The sequence below is a fragment of the Leptodactylus fuscus genome, chromosome 1 (assembly GCF_031893055.1).
Source record: "Leptodactylus fuscus isolate aLepFus1 chromosome 1, aLepFus1.hap2, whole genome shotgun sequence".
Classification (NCBI taxonomy): Eukaryota; Metazoa; Chordata; class Amphibia; order Anura; family Leptodactylidae; genus Leptodactylus; species Leptodactylus fuscus.
In genome coordinates, this window is record NC_134265.1 from 197914860 (window position 1) to 197936697 (window position 21838).

A 21838-nucleotide genomic window follows, 5' to 3' on the forward strand; every position below is an offset into this window, starting at 1 on the left:
CATAATGCAGGATTGTCCCACTGGATTTGTCCCTCACACACTCTCACCTCCATGCTCCCTATCCTATACGGCCAGCACACCAATGTCCTCCGCTTTCTCACACAGACTGCTCCTTCTCCTCAATTGCCTCAGTACAGCAGTCTTTCTACGCTGACGTCACCCTGCCATGGGATTGCGCCTTCTACTCGTGCCTGGTCACGTGGGCATGACGTCATGGCAGGTGTTTCAGCCCAATAGGATATAGCACACAAGACTCCCAGCATCAGTCGCCCTTAGTAACCGGCGGCCCCTGCACTGAGACTCCGCCCCTATTTGTATGGTAGGGCCGGCGCTGCTCTTGACTCTGAGCGCTCACGTTATAGTAAGCTGGCCACCAGACCGCAGTGCCAGGCTTACCACCCCCAGCATGGCGGACAAGAAACGTGCTGTAGCCGGCTCCCCCGTACCGCGGTCTCAGCCGCGAACCACCAGTGAGACGGAGTTTCTGGCTCAGGTCGGAGTACGTGACATGCTACGAGAAGCCGTGCTAAAACTGCTGGAGGCCAGGCCTGAGGACCCGGTGCTCTTCCTGGCTCATTACTTCGAGAAGCTGGGCGTGGGAACTGCCGGGGGGTCCAAGCCTGGTGACCGGGGGTCGCACGTAGTGTGGCAGCAGCGCTTAGGTCATGCCCTGTGGTACCTGAAGCTGGCTCATCACTCGCAGAGGTTGGTGGTGGGGCGGGGCACGGTATCTGCTGCAGCCTGTCAGCGGGCGGCCGGGACCATTGTGCTAGCCTCATAGTGTGCGTATAGCGTCTATGGCAGCCACTTGTCATAACTGAGGGGCACTACGTCCGGGCTGTTCAGCGATCAATAAACTGTTGTGCCTTCTGTATGGAGGACGTTGCCGGTTTTGTTTACTTTTTTTTTTTTAAATGTAGATTGTGAGCCCCACATAGAGCTCACAATGTACATTTTTCCCTATCAGTATGTCTTTTTTGGAATATGGGATGGAAATCCATGCAAACACGGGGAGAACATACAAACTCCATGCAGATGGTTTTATGCCCTTGGCAGGAATTGAACACCAGGACTCCAGCGCTGCAAGGCTGCAGTGCTAACCACTGAGCCACCGTGTGTCCCCTGGTTTTGTTTACTTTCGTGCAGCTGGTACATTGCTGCAGCCAGTCGGTCATCCTGTGCTGTACATGCAGGTCAGTGATTGGTGACAGAAGTCACATGACTGTACGGCATGTCATCACTGCTAGGCTGAGGCACACATTGTGGGAAAGCTGTTTTTGTTACAGATTGGCTGAAAAAAATTGGGCTTAAAGTATAGCTAAAAGGAAGTAAAGTGGTGAAAGGTCATACGATAAGACTGGTTCTGAGACTGTAGTATATAAAAGAAATTGCATAGTATACCAAACAGTAGTAACTACTAGAGATGAGCGAGTAGTATTCCATTGAATACCTCGCTCCCATAGGAATGTGTGTAATCGGCCGAACACCAAGGGGTTAAGCGCAACAAATATTCACTACTCTTAACCCCTTGGTGTTTGGCCGCTTACACGCATTCCTATGGGAGCGAGTTATTCGATCAAATACTACTCTCTCATGTCTAGTAACTACATAAAAGCTGTGCTAAGCACATGCATACAATGTTAGTGCAAGGATGGAATAAATGTAACACTTGCAGACCAATACACTTCTCACTCATACGCTTGGGCCTGGTTCACATCTGCGTTCGGTGTTCCGTTCAGGGAGTCCAGTTGCCCCCCCCCCCCCCCCAAATGGAATACCGAACGCATTGCAAAAACGGTGAGCAGTAAAAATACACAGACCCCCATAGACTATAATGGGGTCCTTTTGTTTTCCTTGTGGTGTCTGCACGAGTCATGCAGAGAGAAAAGTACTTCAAGAACTACTTTCGGGCTAGTTCACACGTGAGTATAAGGGGAGGTTTTTGACAGCGGATTTCGCGTCCAAAACCTCCCCTTATAATGGTGGTCTATGGAGACCGCCGGGCTTTTGTTCTCCGCTAGCGGCGAGCTGCTGCTAGCGGAGAAAAGAAAGGACATGTCCTTTCTTCAGGCGGAAGCCGCGCAGTCTCAGCCGCGCGGCTTCCGCCCCCCGCAGCTCCCTCCTATGTCGGCTCATTCATTTGAGCCGACAGCAGAGGGTTAAGCCGCGACAGCGATGGTCGCGGCGGGCGGGTTTTGACAAGAGAGAGACGCGGCTCGCCGCGTCTCTCTCTGTGTCAAAACCCGCGCGGGCAGTTCACGTGTGAACTAGCCCTTCCTCTCCACATGACTTGTGCGGAAAAAACACGGACCCCGTTATATTATATTATGGAGGTCCGTGTGGTTTCACTGTTCACCGTTTTTTAATGCGTTCAGGAGGTCCCCAAGCGGACTCCCCGAACGGAATACCGAACGCAGTTGTGAACTGGGGCCTTACTACTTTACACACTTTCCTCAGAGGTCAAAGGCAGAGGTCGAAGCAGGGTGCAACACAAATAAATGACCTGTCTGATCTTGTCGTGGATTTTCCACAGAACCAGAAGGGCAGAAAATAAAGAGGAATCTGAGATAGAAGCCCACTTCATTTCCTTTCATCTGAATTGGTTCTAAGACTTGACCTTACTGCATGACATGGTTTGGGGCTTGAACAGAGGCAGAGGCAGCTGCCACAGGGCCCAGGACATTAGGGGCCCGGTGACAGCCGCTACTGCTGCTATCAATATACTCTGGGATCTTTTCGGACCCCCGAGTATAATGATTGGCGGACCGGGAGAGGTAATAAACATAAAAAACACTGTTACTTACCTCTCCACGATCCTGGCCAGGCCTTCTTCCTAGTTATCTGATGTCACATGAACCCGGCTTGCGTCCCGGGTCATGTGACATCCGACGTCATTGAAGAAGGACAGCAGCATATGATGTCCGACGTCATTGAAGAAGGACAGCAGCGGAGGCCGACAGCATAGGAGCCGGGGAACAGGTAAGAAACAGTAGTTTTTTATGTTTTTCTTCCTCCGGGTCTCCGATTATTATACTTTTCAGACCCCAGAGTATAATAATTGTTTATGGGTGTCCACAGTGGGACATAATACTGTGTGCAGGAGCCACTAAGGGACATAATACTGTGTGCAGGAGCCACTAAGGGACATAATACTGTGTGCAGGGGCCACTAAGGGACATAATACTGTGTGCAGAGACCACTATGGGACATAATACTGTGTGCAGGGGCCACTAAGGGACATAATACTGTGTGCAGGGGCCACGAAGGGACATAATACTGTGTGCAGGGGCCACGAAGGGACATAATACTGTGTGCAGGGGCCACTAAGGGACATAATACTGTGTGCAGAGACCACTATGGGACATAATACTGTGTGCAGGGGTCACTATGGGGACTAATGCTGTGTGCAGGGGTCACTATGGGACATAATACTGTGTGCAGGGGCCACTATGGGGGATAATAGAGCGCGCAGGATCGGGGTCGGTCGAGGTCTTCGGGGGGATGTCAAAAGTTCACCACAGGGCCCCGCCATTCCTAGTTACGCCACTGGGCTTGAAGGCATATTTGCATGGCAGTTTATATGTTGAGACCTGCCAGCCAAAATCTGCTGCAGAAATTCTGACTGAAACAGAAAGACTCTCTACTCCCATTCCCTTTAATGTGTGTATGTGGTGTTTGGTTTTTTTCTTTAGGTAATGGAAAATGAAGAGCCTGATTGAAATAAATAGAAGGTGTCATTTTTGTGGAAGATTTTGTTGTATATGGCTCAGATTTTCCAGATCACTTTTGCTCATGTGCTGGGTAGTCTAGAAACCCAGCATAAGATGAAACCATGTATTGTGGCCCAATTCTAGTGCAAATTAGGTGTATCAGATTCATCATCCAGCATTATCTCCTGTGATAAATCTGGTACATGTAAGACTGTCTACTCTAAAGTTTGCACTAAAATATAGTCAGGCTTGGTAAATCTGTTTGGCACCCTAGAAGTTGCCCTTTAAAGGTGTGCAAACAAATCTCAAGTGAGGCCATGTTCACACTATCCTTGATCTATACATTGGTAAGCATGAGACTTGTTGAACAATGGTAGTGTGAACATAGCCCAAACCACATATTAAAATAGCAGTGAATGATTTACCAGCCTTTTAAATCTTTGCTTACATAGCTGCGTAGTAATAACGTGTCCATGGTATCCACTGACTGCCCACAGCAATGAAGTCACTAAGGTTGACATGTCACCACTGCAGCCAGTCGCAGTCACATGTTAAGATATCACACAATTGATGTAGTTCTTTAAACAGTGGTCAGAGGATCCTCACTGTACTTTAAAGATTACTAACACACATATAGTTTGTCTTGTGTATTTAACCAACCTGGAGCTTTGTACCTTTGGATAAATAAAGCAGAGATTAGTCCATTCTGTTTCTTCAGTACACAACTCCTTTGCACTTGCCACAGCTATAAACTGAATCACCTGCATTCAAATGATTGGCTGGGGTCCCAGAGAATAAAAACTGCTAAATTCACTTTAATTGCTCCATAACACTGTAGATTATATGCTCAATGCTTTTTAATTATTATTCTTTTTTATATATATACTATATACCACTAATTCTGCACTTTCAGATTTTCATACCTCGTGCATAAAGGGATTGTCTAGGCAAAACTGGACATTGCATTTATTATTTCTAGTTTTGACATGTGGTGGAAGTTCCAGCAACATGTGACTGCTTAAGGCCAATTAGCGGCCTCAGGAAGGGCATGAGATGTCACTACCTGTGACCTCACGAGTCTCTTCCTGAGGCCACTGATTGGTCTCAGCGGTCATGTGCCCACTAAGGCCAAACAGCAGCTTCAGTGAAAGGGATCCATGACATCACAGATGTTGAGCAATTTCACTTGAGAAGACATCGGATCAGTAGGACTGAACCGTGCTGGGAGGACACTGGGGACAGACACCTTTCCCCACCCTATACATAAACTAACGTTTTGCCTGGACAACATCTTTAATGTACACAGTCACTAGTTCATGATCAGAACTGACCAGACCTTACTAATCTTATATAATGCTTTTGATTGACATGTCATGAAAGTCTTCCCTTAGACAACCCAGTGTATGAAAGCTACGCTCCTTTATTGTTAACGGTGCGTTAAACAAATGATGGAGGTAATATGAATTCTCTTTCTCTGTACAGAGCTGCTTTCAACAATAACCTCACCATTGCATATGACTGCCTCAGTGCTGGCGGGAGAAAGAAAAAGCCTGGCTTGAATGGAAAGACATACAGTGAGGTCCTGGCCAGGATTTGTCAGGACAGTGATGTCCCAACTGAGATTTCCTCTGCTCTTCTGAAGAAGATCCAGTGCCGAGATCATGAAGCAGTTCCTTTTGATGTCTTCCGCTATGGGGTTCTCACCTGCTTTGTGTTAGTTGAGTTCATGTCTAAAGCAGACACTCTTTTCAGTATTCTAGATGGGGACAACCACTTGGACGAAAGAGTGTGTCAAGCTATATTAGACACTTTACAAGAAGCACTTACTGCAAGTGACTTATCTGTCCCAGCAAGCTACCTGGAAGCTGGCTCAAAACTAGGACCAGACTGTTTGGCCATTGCTATGGACAGAGCCCTACAGAGCCGGAAGTCGGGTATCTCTATGGGACATAGTGAATTTTTGCAAGAGGCATGCTTGATGTTTCTTGATAAAGTCAAGTCAGTTCAGTGAATGACCTGTTTGCCCCTTTTTTCCATAAATCTGATGGTCTAATATGTTTCCATCAGGATAAATAACAGAATTTCAGGTATTGACCCAAATTGTACTGTAACTGCAGAACAAGAATTCAGAGTTGTCCCCATGGTTGTGTTCATATATCCACTGCATTTTTCTTTCTAGTTTTCCTTGTTCTGAGATGTACACTTTGCTTTCTATCTAGTAGATGGCTTGTAGCACTTAAAATCCAAAAAAAAAAAAAAGCATGCGTTTTTTGTCTGTATTTTCGATGTGATCTTAATTTTTACGGGTAAATGTCTAGTTTACATTTTTCAGCCGTAAATAAAAAAAATAAACTACATTTTGAGGGAACATTGCAGCAAGACTGCTTATCCATTCTTTACATCTGTAAAAGGGCCATCTCTAAAATAAAAATCTCTACTTTTCAGTGCCTCTGGGTCCATGAAAAACCAACTGTCCATGATTTTCATAGACCCATAGACTATATTGGGTGTCCACGGTCTATAAAACGGTCTAATACAGTGCATGTTTCCAGTCTTCTTCTACAGATCAATAAGACCTCTACACGCACCCATTGAAAGCAATTGGTTCATGTGTAGTCCATGATTAGTATGGATGTCACACATCCACTCAAAGACGGAAATGTGAATAAACCCTTATTTTGATGCAGTTATAACCTTGCCCTAAGTGGTTATGCTCATGACCGGGTTTCATGTCTGTTAGCTATTTTTAAAGCCAGTACTCTTCCCTTTAGAACATTTTGGATGTAGTCACATTTTTGTTCTTGGTCTGTCACTGATAGAACCAGTGGCGTAACGAGGAATGGCGGGGCCCCATGGCGAACTTTTGACATGGGCCCGCCCCATCCCAACTGACGCCGAAGACCTCGAACGACCCCCTCCTCCGCACTCTATTATGTCCCTTAGTAAGACCAGCACACAGTATTATGTCCCTTACTGGCCCCTGCACACAGTATTATCCCCCATAGTGGCCCCTGCACACAGTATTATCCCCCATAGTGGCCCCTGCACACAGTATTATCCCCAATAGTGGCCCCTGCATACAGTATTAATCTCAATAGTGGCCCCTGCACACAGTATTAACCCCAATAGTGGCCCCTGCACACAGTATTAACCCCAATAGTGGCCCCTGCACATAGTATTATCCCCCATAGTGGCCCCTGCACACAGTATTAACCCCAATAGTGGCCCCTGCACACAGTATTAACCCCAATAGTGGCCCCTGCACACAGTATTAACCCCAATAGTGGCCCCTGCACACAGTATTAACCCCAATAGTGGCCCCTGCACACAGTATTAACCCCAATAGTGGCCCCTGCACACAGTATTATGTCCCTCTTTGGACACCCATAAACAATTATTATACTCTGGGGTCTTTTCAGACCCCAGAGTATAATAATTGGAGACCCGGGGAATAAGAACATTAAAATAAAACACTGTTGCTTACCTGTTCCCCGGCTCCTAGGCTGTCGCCCGCGCTCACGTCCTTCTTTAATGACGTCGGACGTCACATGACCCGGGAAGCATGCAAACATGTCATGTTCTGCAAAGACCCCCGAGTATAATGATAGCCTTTGTGGGGCCCGCGGTGTCACTTGCCGATCCCGGCCCAGCCAGGATCGGCAAGTGAATAGGGCCCGTAACAGCCTATTGAAAAAAAAACTGCAGCGGTAGCAGCTGTCACCGGGCTCCCTAATGGCCCGGGCCCTGTGGCAGCCGCCTCCGCTGCCTCTACGGTAGTTACGCCACTGGATAGAACATGCTATTTCTCAGTCTATTTTCACAAATTCTTTAATAGTCTCAAGTCTATGATGGATCCATGAAACCGTGTTGTACACTTGGCCATGATAAACGTACTTTACCAGTGGTGTAAATGAGTTCATACTGTGCAGTTCTGTTGTTTGTTGTTTTGTTTTTTTGAGGGGGGGTTGTTGCAGGTGTCGTTTTCTTCAGTCAAAGAATCTTAAGACCTGTTGCAGAAAGGCAAGGTTTTTGTTGTGGTTTTTTTTTGAGCCAAAGCCATGAGTGAATTCAGCCAAAGGGAAAAGTATAAGGTCTTCCTTTATATTTCTCATTGCTTTTGTAGCCAATCTTGTCTTCCGCTGAAAAAACTGCAGCAAAATGTCCAATTAAAAACAAAAACAGAACAAAACATCTCTTATGTAATTTTCATTTTTTGTTGAATGTAATGTGTATGTGAGGCCTAATACTGCTACATGGAAATCCCTATAGATTGAAGGATTTTTCTTTCTGGCACTGATGTTACAGCAAGCTGACGTTCTTTATTTTATATAATGTATTTATTTTTCTTTTTTTTAGCTTTGTAGCCAATGCCTGCATTTTCTGTGGGGTTGTATAGCATGTTGTAAGTAAATGCTGACTGTGATCTATAAAATAAATAATGCTGTATGAGATTTAATGTTAACCATTCATCCTGAATATCCTGAATTACCGTATTTTTCGGACTATAAGGCGCACCGGACTATAAGGCGCACCTGCAAAAAATGCCTACTAAGGCATCTAGGTTCATATATAAGGCGCACCGGACTATAAGGCGCACCATATAGGGTGCGATTATAGGATGCACCAGATTATAAGATGTGCTGAATTATAAGACGCTGTACATTGGATATTGAATGAAGCACAGTTATGTCACTGGGCTGCTGCACACAGAGCTGTACATATCACAGCTTCTGTATACGGTGGCCGTAGTGCTGAAACCATTTACAGCAGGGGTGCTCACACTTGTATAGGGGTTGAGCTACTTACAAATTGACCATTTTAAAATTATCTACTGTGTGGGCAGAGGCTTGGGCTGCTGTGTGAGCGGGGCCCACAAGTTTACCAAAACTGGGTGGGGCTTAACACGTCTTAGGGGCGGGGCCTGCTCTGATGCAGACGTTCTGATTGGCTCATAGCACTGCCCGGGCACCCAGCACAGAGCCAACACCACTGCCAGTAATGCCGGTGCCCTCAGCACAGACCCCCACAGACCTCCTGCCCGCGGCTGCCTGGAGAGCGGGGAAGGCAACATCCCCCAGAGCTGCTACTGCTTCTGTTCTGTGTGAGACACAGGGGACAGAAGCAGCAGCAGCTCCAGGGGATGATGCGCTCCCAGCTCTCCAGTGTGACACAAACTAGGCGGGGCTGCGGCCCAGGCCCTGCCCACACAACAGACTGCTGTGAAGAACACGTAAGGCAGCGAGGGGGCGTGGCCAGCAGCCAACATGGCCGGACGCTGTCCTAACATCATGCCACAGAGTGCAGCAGTCACACAGCGGTCACTTCGGCGTGGTGGAGAGACCAGCGACAGCACGACCGTGACCCAACCAGTTGTATTGGGGAAGAGACAGCTTCAAATTGAGTTTCTGCAACTCTCATTAGAGGTAGGACAGATCCATATATAAGGCGCACTGGACTATAAGGCGCACTTGCAATTTCTGAGAAAATTCTAGTATTTTATGTGCGCCTTATAGTCCGGAAAATACGGTATGCTAAAAATTTTTATATTGATCTTTTTTTTTTTTTTCTTTCTTATATCCTATATTCCGTGAGAAAAGGATATATCCATATGGGACTTGTATGCTGAAATGTTAAGCAGCATGTGAGTATGAGATAGCAGTGTTCTAGTTAGAGTCCACAGCATCATAAATCACTATGAAGATGTGAGTTCAGTTCACACAAGCCGCAGTTGGCCCAGGAAAAGTGGGGGTAGTCCAGACACAGCAATGTGAAGTGGTCCTTAACTCCTTGTGGACAAAGCCTAAAAATACCTTAAGGACCAAGTCTCCTTTTTCAAAACGTACATTTCACTTTGTATTCTCACAAACAGAAAAAGATAGACGCCGAGAGGCACATGGCGTGACACAACTTTTTGATAAGAAAAAATGTCTTTGTACCGTGTTAGCCAGTGGATATGAAATGAAAGAAATTTTTTGAGAGAAGTCCTCAGTAGTTGATACCTTTTTTAATGGCTAACTTAAAAAACATTTTTTGATGACATATCGAGCTTTCGAGACTCTATAGAGGTCCCTTCATCAGGATGGTATAACACAATTTCTGAAGTTAAGCATATATATATATATATACAGAGAAATGGAGTGTTTGATGCAAAATAGATGGAAAACAGAACATGTAAATAAACAGTTTAAAAAACATATATATCAGTTCACAGGAAAGTTCTCTGGGTTTATGGCTTCTTTTGATCAGTGACGTGGTGTCTAGTGGTTATAAAAGGTCATAAAACCCTGGGCCTGATTTAACCCCTTTTGGAGAGTGTTGAAGGTCATCATGAGTTTAATCTCCCATATGCGGCGATCCTTTTTGTTTCTAAAATTCCCTCTTAGTACCAGGATCTTCATATCCTGGGTCATATTATGATTTTCATTGTAGAACTGTTTTGGTACAGGGAGGTCCAGTCTCTGTTCTCTAATCGTATGTCTGTGTAAGTTCATTCTCATCCTAAGTGTCTGTCCTGTCTCACCTACATACAGGCCCCCAGGACACTTAGTACACAATATCAAATACACTACATTAGGTGTGCTGCAGGTAAAGTTACCTGGGATCTTGTAGTGTCGTCAGAGTTCGGGATCTTTATTTTATCCATGGTCAGTATGTGAGTGCAGGTTTTGCACCTCTTCTGTCCACATGGAAATGTTCCTTTGTTAGTTGGAGATGACAGTGAGCTGCTAATAATCATATTCCTGAGGTTTGGTGGCTGCCAAATTACTTTTTCTGTGCAGAAGTCAGTCATTGGCACACTCCACAAGGAGGGTAAGCCACAAAGCATCATTGCTAAAGAAGCTGGATGTTCATAGAGTGCTGTATCAAATCATATTAATGGAAAGTTGAGTAGAAGGAAAAAGTGTGGTAGAGAAGGTGCACATGCAACTGGGATAACCGGAGCCTTGATAGGATTGCTAAGAAAAGACCATTCAAAAAATTTGGGGGAGATTCACAAGGATTGGACTGCTGTTGGAGTAAGTGTCTCAAGACCCACCACACACAGATGTATCCAGGACCTGGGCTACGGGGGTTGCATTGCATGTGTCAAGCCACTCATGCCCAATTGACAATGCCAGAAGTATCTTACCTGGGCCAAGGAGAGAAAGAATTGGACTGTTGTTCAGTGGTCAAAGGTGTTGATTTCAGATGAATGTAAATTTTGCATTTCATTTGGAAATCGCAGTCCCAGAGTTTGGAGGAGGAGCGGAGAGGCTGCTGTACACAATCCAAGCTTCTTGAGGTCTAGTGTGAAGTTTCCACAATCAGTGGTGGTTTGGTCAGCCATGTCATCTGCTGGTGTCAGTCCACTGTGTTTTATAAAGACCAAAGTCAGCACAGCCGTCTAACAGGGAATTCTTGAGCACTTCATGCTTCCCTCTGCCGACAAGCTTTTTGGAGTTTGAATTTTTATTTTCTAACAGGACTTTGCACCTGTCCACACTGCCAAAAGTACCAAGACCTGGTTTAATAACCACAGTATCACTGTGCTTTGTTGGCCAGCAAACTCACCTGACATTAACCTCATAGAGAATTATGGGATAATGTCAAGAGGAAGATGAGACACCAGTCAGTAAGGGTGATAATGAGGGTCTTTTATATTTCAATGGTAAGGAAAGAGTGGATCTGGAGATGGTTTTTGAGGTTGAGATGACATAAGCATGTGACTGATTGGATATAGGAGGTAAAGGAAAGGTCTGAGTCCAACATAACCCCAAGGCAGCAGGTATGTTGCCCCAGAGATATGGTGAGACTGAAATGGAAATATCAAGGTTAGGTTAGTAGATGGAAACTGGGCAATTGCCCATGGCCCCACACCCATTGGGGCCCCATACTTTGCCTATTAGGAGTAATGATCAAGAGTAGAGAAAACATTAGAACATGCAAGGTCTACTGATCACTGAATACAAAACTTTCCAACACTAGAAGCAGCTTGTTTCCCCCTCTTCTCCTGGCAAGCAGTGACTCATCCAGCAGATTGTAGTGTGAAGGAGGAAGTCTGCTGCAATGTAGGAGCTTCACATGAATTTCCTCCATGTCTAGTTCACCAAGAAATTCAGGCAAATGTAAGTGCATTTTTTGGATAAAATAGTTATATTTAATATACATATGTGTAGCTTTACAGCATGTGTCTTACATACTGTGTGAGTACTGTATGTTGGTAGACAGGTGTGTGTGTATTGTATATGAATGTTTGTATGTGAAAATATAAATCTATCTTATAAAAATGAATTCTTGTCTGTCTGTCCTTTATGCGCGACCAAACGACTGGACTGATCTTCACCAAATTTGGTACAGAGATACTTAAGGTATTCGGGAAAGTTTAAGATGACACTCCAACTCGCTCGGAAGTACCGTTGCTGAGATACAGCATTCCCAACACAATGCCCCCCCACTTAGCCAATACAAACCTGCAAGTCTTTCACTCATATTCCAACTGCAATAAACATGGTCACTCCACATGCATAATCCAACACTGATATCCAAACTGAGATACATGCCTCAGAGGATTAGATACACAGATCAGCACACAGTATCACACGCCAGAGGATTAGATACACACATCTGCACACAGTTCCACACACTGAAGGATTAGATGTGTGCGTCTGCACACAATTCCACATGCCGAAGAATTAGATACACGCGTCTGCACACAGTACCACACGCCGGGGGATTGGATACATGCGTTTGCACCCAGTACCACATGCCAGAGGATTGAATACGCGTATCTGCACACAGATCCACAAGCCAGAGGATTAGATACGCGTGTCTGCACACAGTTCCACGCGCCGTAGGATTAGATAAGCGCCTCTTCACACAATAACACACAGGGGAGGATTAGATACGCCAGTCTGCACACAGCACCACAAGCCAGAGGATTACATACGCACACCTGCACACAGTTCTAGACGCCAGAAGATTAGATATATGCATCTGCACTCAGTACCACATGCTGTAGGATTAGATACGCGCGCCTACACATAGTTCCACGTGCTGTAGGATTAGATACGCACCTCTTCACACAATACCACACGGGGAGGATTAGATACGTGCTTCTGCACACAGTACCACACGACCAAGGATTCAATATGTGCATCTGCACACAGTTCCACACGCTGAAGGATTAAATACATGTGTCTGCACAAAGTACCACACGGGGGAAGATTAGATACTCACCTCTTCACACAATACCACACAGGGGAGGATTAGATACACACAGTTCAACACACCGGAGGATTAGATACGCATGTCTTCACACAGTACCACATGCCGTAGGATTAGATACGCGCGTCTGCACACAGTTGTACACGCCATAGGATTAGATACACGCGTCTGCACACAGTACCACATGTTGTAGAATTAGATACGCGCGTTTACACAGTTCCATACGCCATAGGATTAGGTACGCGCCTCTTCACACAATACCACACATGGGAGGATTACATACGTATGTCTGCACACAGTACCACATTTTTGAGGATTAGATACATGCCTTTGCACACAGTACCACATTTTGGAGGATTAGATACATGCCTCTGCACACAGTACCACACGCCAGAGAATTAAATACGCGTCTCAGTACACAGTACCACACGGGGGAGCATTAGATACGCGTGTCTACACACAGTTCCACACGCCAGAGGATTAGATACACACGTATGCACACAGTTCTACACGCCAGAGGATTAGAAACACGCGTCTGCACACAGTACCACATGCCGGGGGATTAGATACATGCGTCTGCACACCGTACCACATGCCAGAGGATTGGGTATGCGCATCTGCACACAGTTCCACACACCAGAGGATTAGATACGCACATCTGCACACAGTACCACATCCCATAAAATTAGATACGCGCGTCTGCACACATTACCACCCGCCGAGGGGATTGGATCCATGTGTCTTCACACAATACCACACCCCGGAGGATTAGATACACGCCACTGCACACAATACCACACAGGGGAGGATTAGATATGTGCCTCTGCACACAGTACCAAACGCCAGAGGATTAGATACGCAACTCTCCACACAATACCACATGCCGGAGGATTAGATATGCGCCACTGCACACAATAACACATAGGTGAGGATTAGATACCTGCGTCTGCACACAGTACCACATGGGGCAGGATTAGATACATGCCTCTGCAAACAATACCACATGCCGGAGAATTACATACGCATCTCAGCACACAGCACCACACGCCAGAGGATTAGATACGCACATCTGCACACAGTTTCACTTGCCGGAGGATTAGATAAGCGCCTCTTCACACAATACCACAAGGGGGAAGATTAGATATGTGCATCTGCACACAGTACCACACCAACAAGGATTAGATACTTGCGTCTACACACAGTACTACAAGTAGGAGGATTAGATACGTGCCTCTGCACACTACCACACGCCAGAGGATTAGATATGCATACAGTCCTATGAAAAAGTTTGGGCACCCCTATTAATCTTAATCATTTTTAGTTCTAAATATTTTGGTATTTGCAACAGCCATTTCAGTTTGATATATCTAATAACTGATGGACACAGTAATATTTCAGGATTGAAATGAGGTTTATTGTACTAACAGAAAATGCGCAATATGCATTAAACCAAAATTTGACCGGTGCAAAAGTATGGGCACCTCAACAGAAAAGTGACATTAATATTTAGTACATCCTCCTTTTGCAAAGATAACAGCCTCTAGTCGCTTCCTGTAGCTTTTAATCAGTTCCTGGATCCTGGATAAAGGTATTTTGGACAAACAATTCAAGTTCAGTTAAGTTTGATGGTCGCCGAGCATGGACAGCCCGCTTCAAATCATCCCACAGATGTTCAATGATATTCAGGTCTGGGGACTGGGATGGCCATTCCAGAACATTGTAATTGTTCCTCTGCATGAATGCCTGAGGATTTGGAGCAGTGTTTTGGATCATTGTCTTGCTGAAATATCCATCCCCGGCGTAACGTCAACTTCGTCACTGATTCTTGAACATTATTCTCAAGAATCTGCTGATACTGAGTGGAATCCATGCGACTCTCAACTTTAACAAGATTCCCGATGCCGGCATTGGCCACACAGCCCCAAAGCATGATGGAACCTCCACCAAATTTTACAGTGGGTAGCATGTGTTTTTCTTGGAATGCTGTTTCTTTTTGGACGCCATGCATAACGCCTTTTTTTATAACCAAACAACTCAATTTTTGTTTCCAAAATGAAGCTGCCTTGTCCAAATGTGCTTTTTCATACCTCAGGCAACTCTATTTGTGGCGTACGTGCAGAAACGGCTTCTTTCTCATCACTCTCCCATACAGCTTCTATTTGTGCAAAGTGCGCTGTATAGTTGACCGATGCACAGTGACACCATCTGCAGCAAGATGATGCTGCAGCTCTTTGGAGGTGGTCTGTGGATTGTCCTTGACTGTTCTCACCATTCTTCTTCTCTGCCTTTCTGATATTTTTCTTGGCCTGCCACTTCTGGGCTTAACAAGAACTGTCCCTGTGGTCTTCCATTTCCTTACTATGTTCCTCACAGTGGAAACTGACAGGTTAAATCTCTGAGACAACTTTTTGTATCCTTCCCCTGAACAACTATGTTGAACAATCTTTGTTTTCAGATCATTTGAGAGCGGGCTGTCCATGTTCGGCGACCATCAAACTTAACTGAACTTGAATTGTTTTGTAGAAAGAAATGGTCCAAAATCCCTTCATCCAGGATCCAGGAACTGATTAAAAGCTACAGGAAGCGACTAGAGGCTGTTATCTTTGCAAAAGGAGGATGTACTAAATATTAATGTCACTTTTCTGTTGAGGTGCCCATATTTTTGCACCGGTCAAATTTTGGTTTAATGCATATTGCGCATTTTCTGTTAGTACAATAAACCTCATTTCAATCCTGAAATATTACTGTGTCCATCAGTTATTAGATATATCAAACTGAAATGGCTGTTGCAAACACCAAAATATTTAGAACTAAAAATGATTAAGATTAATAGGGGTGCCCAAACTTTTTCATAGGACTGTATCTTCAAACAGTACCACATGCTGGAGGATTAGATATGCACATCTTCAGACAGTACCACACTCCAGAGGATTAGATACGTGGGTTTACATACAGTACTACATAGGAGAGGATTAGATACATGCCTCTGCACACAGTACCATGTGCTGGAGGATTAGATAGACGGCGCTGCACAGAGTACCACACATTACAGTTTTACTCCAGGTTTCCATAGCATCCCAGCCATTTTTCTTCACTGCTGTATGTCAGCTTTAAAGAAGCAGTGCACTGTGGATGACACTGTTACACAAGGTCACATACACACAGCTTTACTCCAGGTAACCATAACAACTGATCGCAGGTTTTTCACTGATATCAAAAATGAGATACACATGATCACGTGACGTTTATGGACACACACAAACGACATACAAAGTACACCAGTGCAAAATTGGACAATTCTTATGTGGCCACTACACAAACAAAAAATGTAATATACCCGTGCGAAGCCGGGTCCTCCTGCTAGTGTATATGTATATATATATATATATATATATATATATATATATATATATATACACATATATATATATATATATATATATATATATATAGCATATGTCTAGCTAGCTGTGTTCTCTTCTGTACATGTGTATCTTTATGCATACTAGAATTGTATTCTAAAATGTGTTGCTCAGTATATTGAGATGTTAAAGGGATTGTCCAGGAATTACAGTTTTCTGCAAGGAGATCGGGGAAGGTGAAAAATAAGAAGAAACCCCATACTCACCGGTTTCTGGTGTCTTCTGCGGCTGTCCAGTCCAGAAGCATATGGGATGGCTTGTTCTGACAGAAGTTCTTGGTCTCAGCAGTTACCTGCGGCAATCAGTGGCCTAAGGAAAGAACACAGGACATCACAGGTGACTTATATGAGTGACATAGCGATTCCATTCCTTAGGCTGCTGAGGTCACAGATTGGCTTCAGTGGTTACGTTTTCTTTTTCCCACAGTGTTTTTCATTGAATTTTTTTTCTCTCATTGTTCTCTTTTTTTCCTTACCTCACCTATTAAATAAATGCTTGCAATTCTGCAGCTAAAATGAACATGCTGTGGATGAGATTAAATCATTTCTGCAGCTGCCATAGCCGCTGTGTCTCACATTACAAAAAAAGCAGCTTTTTTGTTGCAGATTTTGCTGCGTTTTTTTTTCGGCCAATGTCAGGAGTGAGTTGAGCAGAAGGGAGAAGAATACGAAGCTTCCTATATATTTCACGTTCCTTATGTAGCCATTCATGGCTTTGGCTCAAAAAAAAAAAAAAAACTGAACAAAATCTGCAACAATATTCGAACCCCATTATAGTCTATGGCGAAAAATGCTTTGTTTCAGGGGAAGCCACACTTCGACTCAGGAGAGTCACCAAGTCCACTATGACACCACAGGAAATGATGCCAACACCCTGGAATGAAACTGGGATAGCAGGGGAAGCATTCCTGGGGGCATCTAACATGTCCAAGTACCTGTATTACGCCACTATCTCGTCAGGATCCCTGTCAGCTTGGTGTAGCAGAGCTCAGCGCACACTCAGCTCTGCTACATCTCTGGTGTAGCAGAGCTCAGCACACAGCCAGCTCTGCTACATCTCGGGTGTAGCAGAGCTTAGCGCACGGCCAGCTCTGCTACATCTCAGGTGTAGCAGAGCTGTGTGCTCAACACTGCTACATCTGAGATTGGACCACAATGGAGACCGATCTTAGACTCCGCCTCCTCCAGCAGAACCAGCGTTGATTGGCCGAATGCTGTACTCTGTATGGCATTCGGCCAATCAATGCTGGTCAATGCATTCCTATGGGAAAAAGTCAGCTCCCGCATATCGCAAGCTGACAGGGATCCCGACGAGATAGAGCCCCAAAGAGCTGTTTGAGTGACGTTCCCACCTAAATAAAGCTAATCCCTAGCTAACCCTGCCAGTACATCTATCCCTGTCTCACAGTCACATAGTTCACAGTCTCATATGACTCGGATCTTAAATCCACTATTCGTATAAATTGGAGGTCACCTGATTTAGCCAGCCAATTACTTTTTCCAATTTTTTTTTCGATGTCTCCGTTGTCGTAGTTCCTGTCCCACCTCCCCTGCGCAGTTATTGGTGCAAAAAAAGCGCCAGGGAAGGTGGGAGGGGATACGAATTCTTAGTGCGTTTGCCTGGTGATATTCGATTGTAATCAAATACCTCGAATGGCCTGATATTCGATTGAATATCAATTCGATCAAATGCCGTTTGCTCATCTCTAGTAAAAACCGTAGCATGGAGATTGCTATATGTATTTTTGGAAATTGCAGCATGTCAATTATATTATATCTACGGAAACACCGGCTGCTTTCCCGTAAATATAATGGTAACAGAAAATCCGCGGAGGAGGTGGCAACACGGTGGCTCAGTCGTTAGCACTGCAGCCTTGCAACGTCGGAGTCCTTGGTTCGAATTGGCCAGGAACAACATCTGCAAGGAGTTTGTATGTTCTCCCTCTGTTGGGTGGATTTCCTCACATTCTACAAAAAAACATACTGATAGGAAAAAAAAATGTACATCGTGATTCCTGTATAGGGCTCAAAATCTACATAAAAAATAAAAAAAATCTGCAGAGGAAAACTCCATGAACTTTGTTTAAAGCGCTGCAGGAAAAAACCACGATGCTTTCCCGCCGTGGTTTTTCCCTTAGCGCTTTAGGGCTGTGGATTGTCCTGTGGGGCCTTAGCTTTAAAGGATATTTTAAAGGTAACCATGATGAGGGTAGGAATTTCATAGGATAGAAAAAGGGGAAGCCAAGAAACAAGGTGTCCAGAAATTGGTAGGGTGAGCCAGGTGGACTGCAGATCAAGGCTACGCAGAAGTGAGTGGTAAACTCTGAGCTGTGGACCTCAAGTGAAGGCAAGATGAGTGACGGTACTGAAGAAATAACCTTAAAGGGATCCTATCATTAAAACTGAATTTTTTTGTCCCTAACACATAGGAATAGCCTTAGGAAAGATGTCTTTAGATGTCTTCTCCGCGTTGCAGTTTGGTAGAAATCCGGGTTTTCGTCGGTATGCAAATGAGTTCTCTTGCAGCATTGGGGGCGGTCCCAGGGCTCAAACAGCACTGGGGGCGTCCCCAATGCTGCGAGAGAACTCTCCAGTGCCGCCTTCATCTTCTTCAGGAAGGCTCTCTTCGTGTCTTCTTCCGGCGGTGGCTTCCAGCCTAGGGCAAAGCTGACTGCGCATGCCCGCTGGCCACAAGAAAATGGCCGTTTACAATACTGTGTAAGTGTCCATTTTCAAATGGCCGCTTACAATACTGTGTGAGCGGCCATTTTCTTGTGGCCGGCGGGCATGCGCAGTCGGCGTTGCCCGAGGACTAGTGGCCATTTTCTTGTGGCTGGCGGGCATGCGCAGTCAACTTTGCCCGAGGCCTAGAAGTTTGAAGCCACCGCCGGAAGAAGACGTGAAGAGAGCCCATTCCTGAAGAAGATGGAGGCGGCACTGGAGAGTTCTCTTGCAGCATTAGGGACGTCCCCAGTGTTGTTTGAGTGCTGGGGACTGCCCCCAGTGCTGTGAGAGAACTCATTTGCATACCGACGAAAACCCGGATTTCTACGGAACGGCGGCGCGGAGAAGACATCTAAAGGTAAGAGAAGAATAGCCTTTCTTAAGGCTATTCCTACGTGTTAGGGACAAAAAATTGAGGTTTAAAGATAGGATCCCTTTAAAAAATGCACTGTGGTAAAGAATCAGGCTTACTCCTCCATCTTGCATGTTGTGAAGCCTAGAAGAATTGGGGACATAATAGAGACAGAGCAGCAGGGGAAGCTGTATCAGATTACTGGATTGAGATTTCAGTGAGAACTAGCAGGTTGAATGAGGTAGTATAGAATAACTCTTTAATATATTCTAGTTTGTTACAGAAAGAACAGTTAAAAGGGACAGGAGACAGATAAGGAGAGGCAATACGGTGAATATTGTATTCTCATATTGTATGCTATGGGTCGGTTTGATTATAGTGTGTAAGGGTCTGGGGTTGCTAGGTGGGGTGGCATTAGACACACAAGCCCAGATTCTTAGTCCAAAACAAAGGTAGAGTTTATTTTTACTCAAAAATATAGTGCAGCAACAAAAGGAAACAATACAAGAATAAATCCCTGCCCGGCTAGGCTCTAACTAAACATAGAATAGGTTACCTCACCTAGAATAACAGAACTCCAAAAGTCAGTAGAATCACTCAGGACACAACTCCAAAAATATGATCTCTCTCTTTCACTCTCCAGCCAAGCTCTGCCCAAGTGTTGCTGCTGGAGCAACTTCTTAAGCTTCTTAAGCTGAGTCGCTGCCGGAACATCCCCAAAGTGTGGACTGGAGGGGGGTGGAATGACAGGTCCCACTACCAATCCTATCTGCCATTCCTAAAAATCCAGCCCAGTAACCGGAACTTTGAAATAACCCTCAGCAGACAATAGTTATCTGCTGAGAAGTGTTCTTTCTGGAGTTTTCTCATCTCACCCACCATAGTAGTCTGGGTGAGATGTGCACCCCCTCGATTACCTGACCAGCCATCAGCTTACAAGTGATATTTTGTAAAATTCTTGGAGTCACCATAATCTGACATCAGTATTTTTTTTTTATATTTCACTGTGAGAGGATGCATAAGACATCTTTTTTTGCAGGGCCAGATGTGCTTTTTAACTTGGCAACTAAGGCAGGTTCCATACTTCTGCCATTGGGAAAGAGTTAAAGATCTAGAATGAGCCATGAGGCAATGTGGATCCTGCTACTGGCATTTACCCGATGATGTGGAGTGATCTTGCTTTAGTAGGTGGTTGTGTTATATAACACAACCTGCCAAGGTGAGAGACCACCTATATACTGGGGTGCTGCTGACATGTAATGGGGGTCAGGGTCTTGTGGGGTTCGGGCCCCTGGGGGGCTGCTGCATGTGTCTGTGTGGGATCCCTGGGTTATTGATTGGGGAGGTTCCTGGGGTATTGCTCTCCTGGATTAATATGCTTTAGTAAAGGCTCCATATTCTTCTCCTAACTGCCTTTTCACCGCCTCATCAGCCAAAAGAGCCGATTGCACGTGTCCGTCGGCCATTTTCCTGTGGATGCTTGTGTAAGAGGCCACAGGAAAATGGCCGATGGACATGCGCAGTCAGCTCATAAGGCTGAAGACGCGGCGAAGAAGCAATTGGGAGAAGATGGAGGTGTCACTGGAGAATCTTCGGACAGCACGGCTTTTTGAGCAAACGGGAATGCCCCCTGTGCTTTCTGAAGACTCATTTCCATACAGCAAAAAAAAAAAAAAACCACTGAAACGGCGGCACAGATCAGAGTAATAAAGGTAGAATAACCTTTCTTAAGGCTATTCCGACGTGGGCTTTGTTCAAAAAGGGATTTTATTGATAGATTCCCTTTAAACTGGAGGTGGATAAAAGGGGCATTAAACGGGGGGCAGCTAGAGGGGGGCATTGAACTGTGGATGCCCCAGGAGAGAGACTTAATACTGTGGGGTCAATTTGAGGAGAACATTATAATGTGGGGACATATAATATCAGGGTTATTATGTGGGAGCACAAATAAAAATAGATCGCAATGGGTGGAGTTAATTTGGAAGTGGGAGGAGCTACATTTTCCATGGCGCGATATGTACGCCACATATTTTGCCTCTCTTTCTGTCCTTTGAAAGTTAGGAGGTATGATTGTAGTAGGTCAAGAGTGAAGTTGGCACAATAAGGGTATTGGATATTTCCATGGTAAAAAATAAATGGCGGATTCTGGAGAGGTTTTCCTCCATAAATATCATAAAATGGCCACAGCTAGAAACCATCTGTACAACATCTCCTCACAGTGGTTTTCTAGACGAAATAAGACTGTAAACAATGGCTGACTTGGGGACGTCCCCACAGAAGAACAATAGAGTCAATCTCTGTACACGACCGGTTACGTTCCCTTTAAATGTGCGCAGTGTGATTGTGTATACACACTAGCGCCATTATGACGTAAGTTTAGACAACAACAGCAGCATGTAGCCATACGTCACAACATTGCTCCGCCCC

At 45.0% G+C, this 21838-nt stretch overlaps 1 protein-coding gene across 1 annotated transcript; it reads left to right on the forward strand.

Annotated features, from left to right (window-relative positions):
• The first annotated feature begins 280 nt into the window (after positions 1-280).
• Positions 281-8161, forward strand: TPGS1 (tubulin polyglutamylase complex subunit 1). The gene is made up of 2 exons (XM_075281724.1): positions 281-705; positions 5193-8161. Exons 1-2 carry the CDS (start codon positions 317-319, stop codon positions 5719-5721), a joined length of 918 nt encoding a protein of 305 aa, XP_075137825.1. The 5' UTR covers positions 281-316; the 3' UTR covers positions 5722-8161.
• Positions 8162-21838: the final 13677 nt, after the last annotated feature.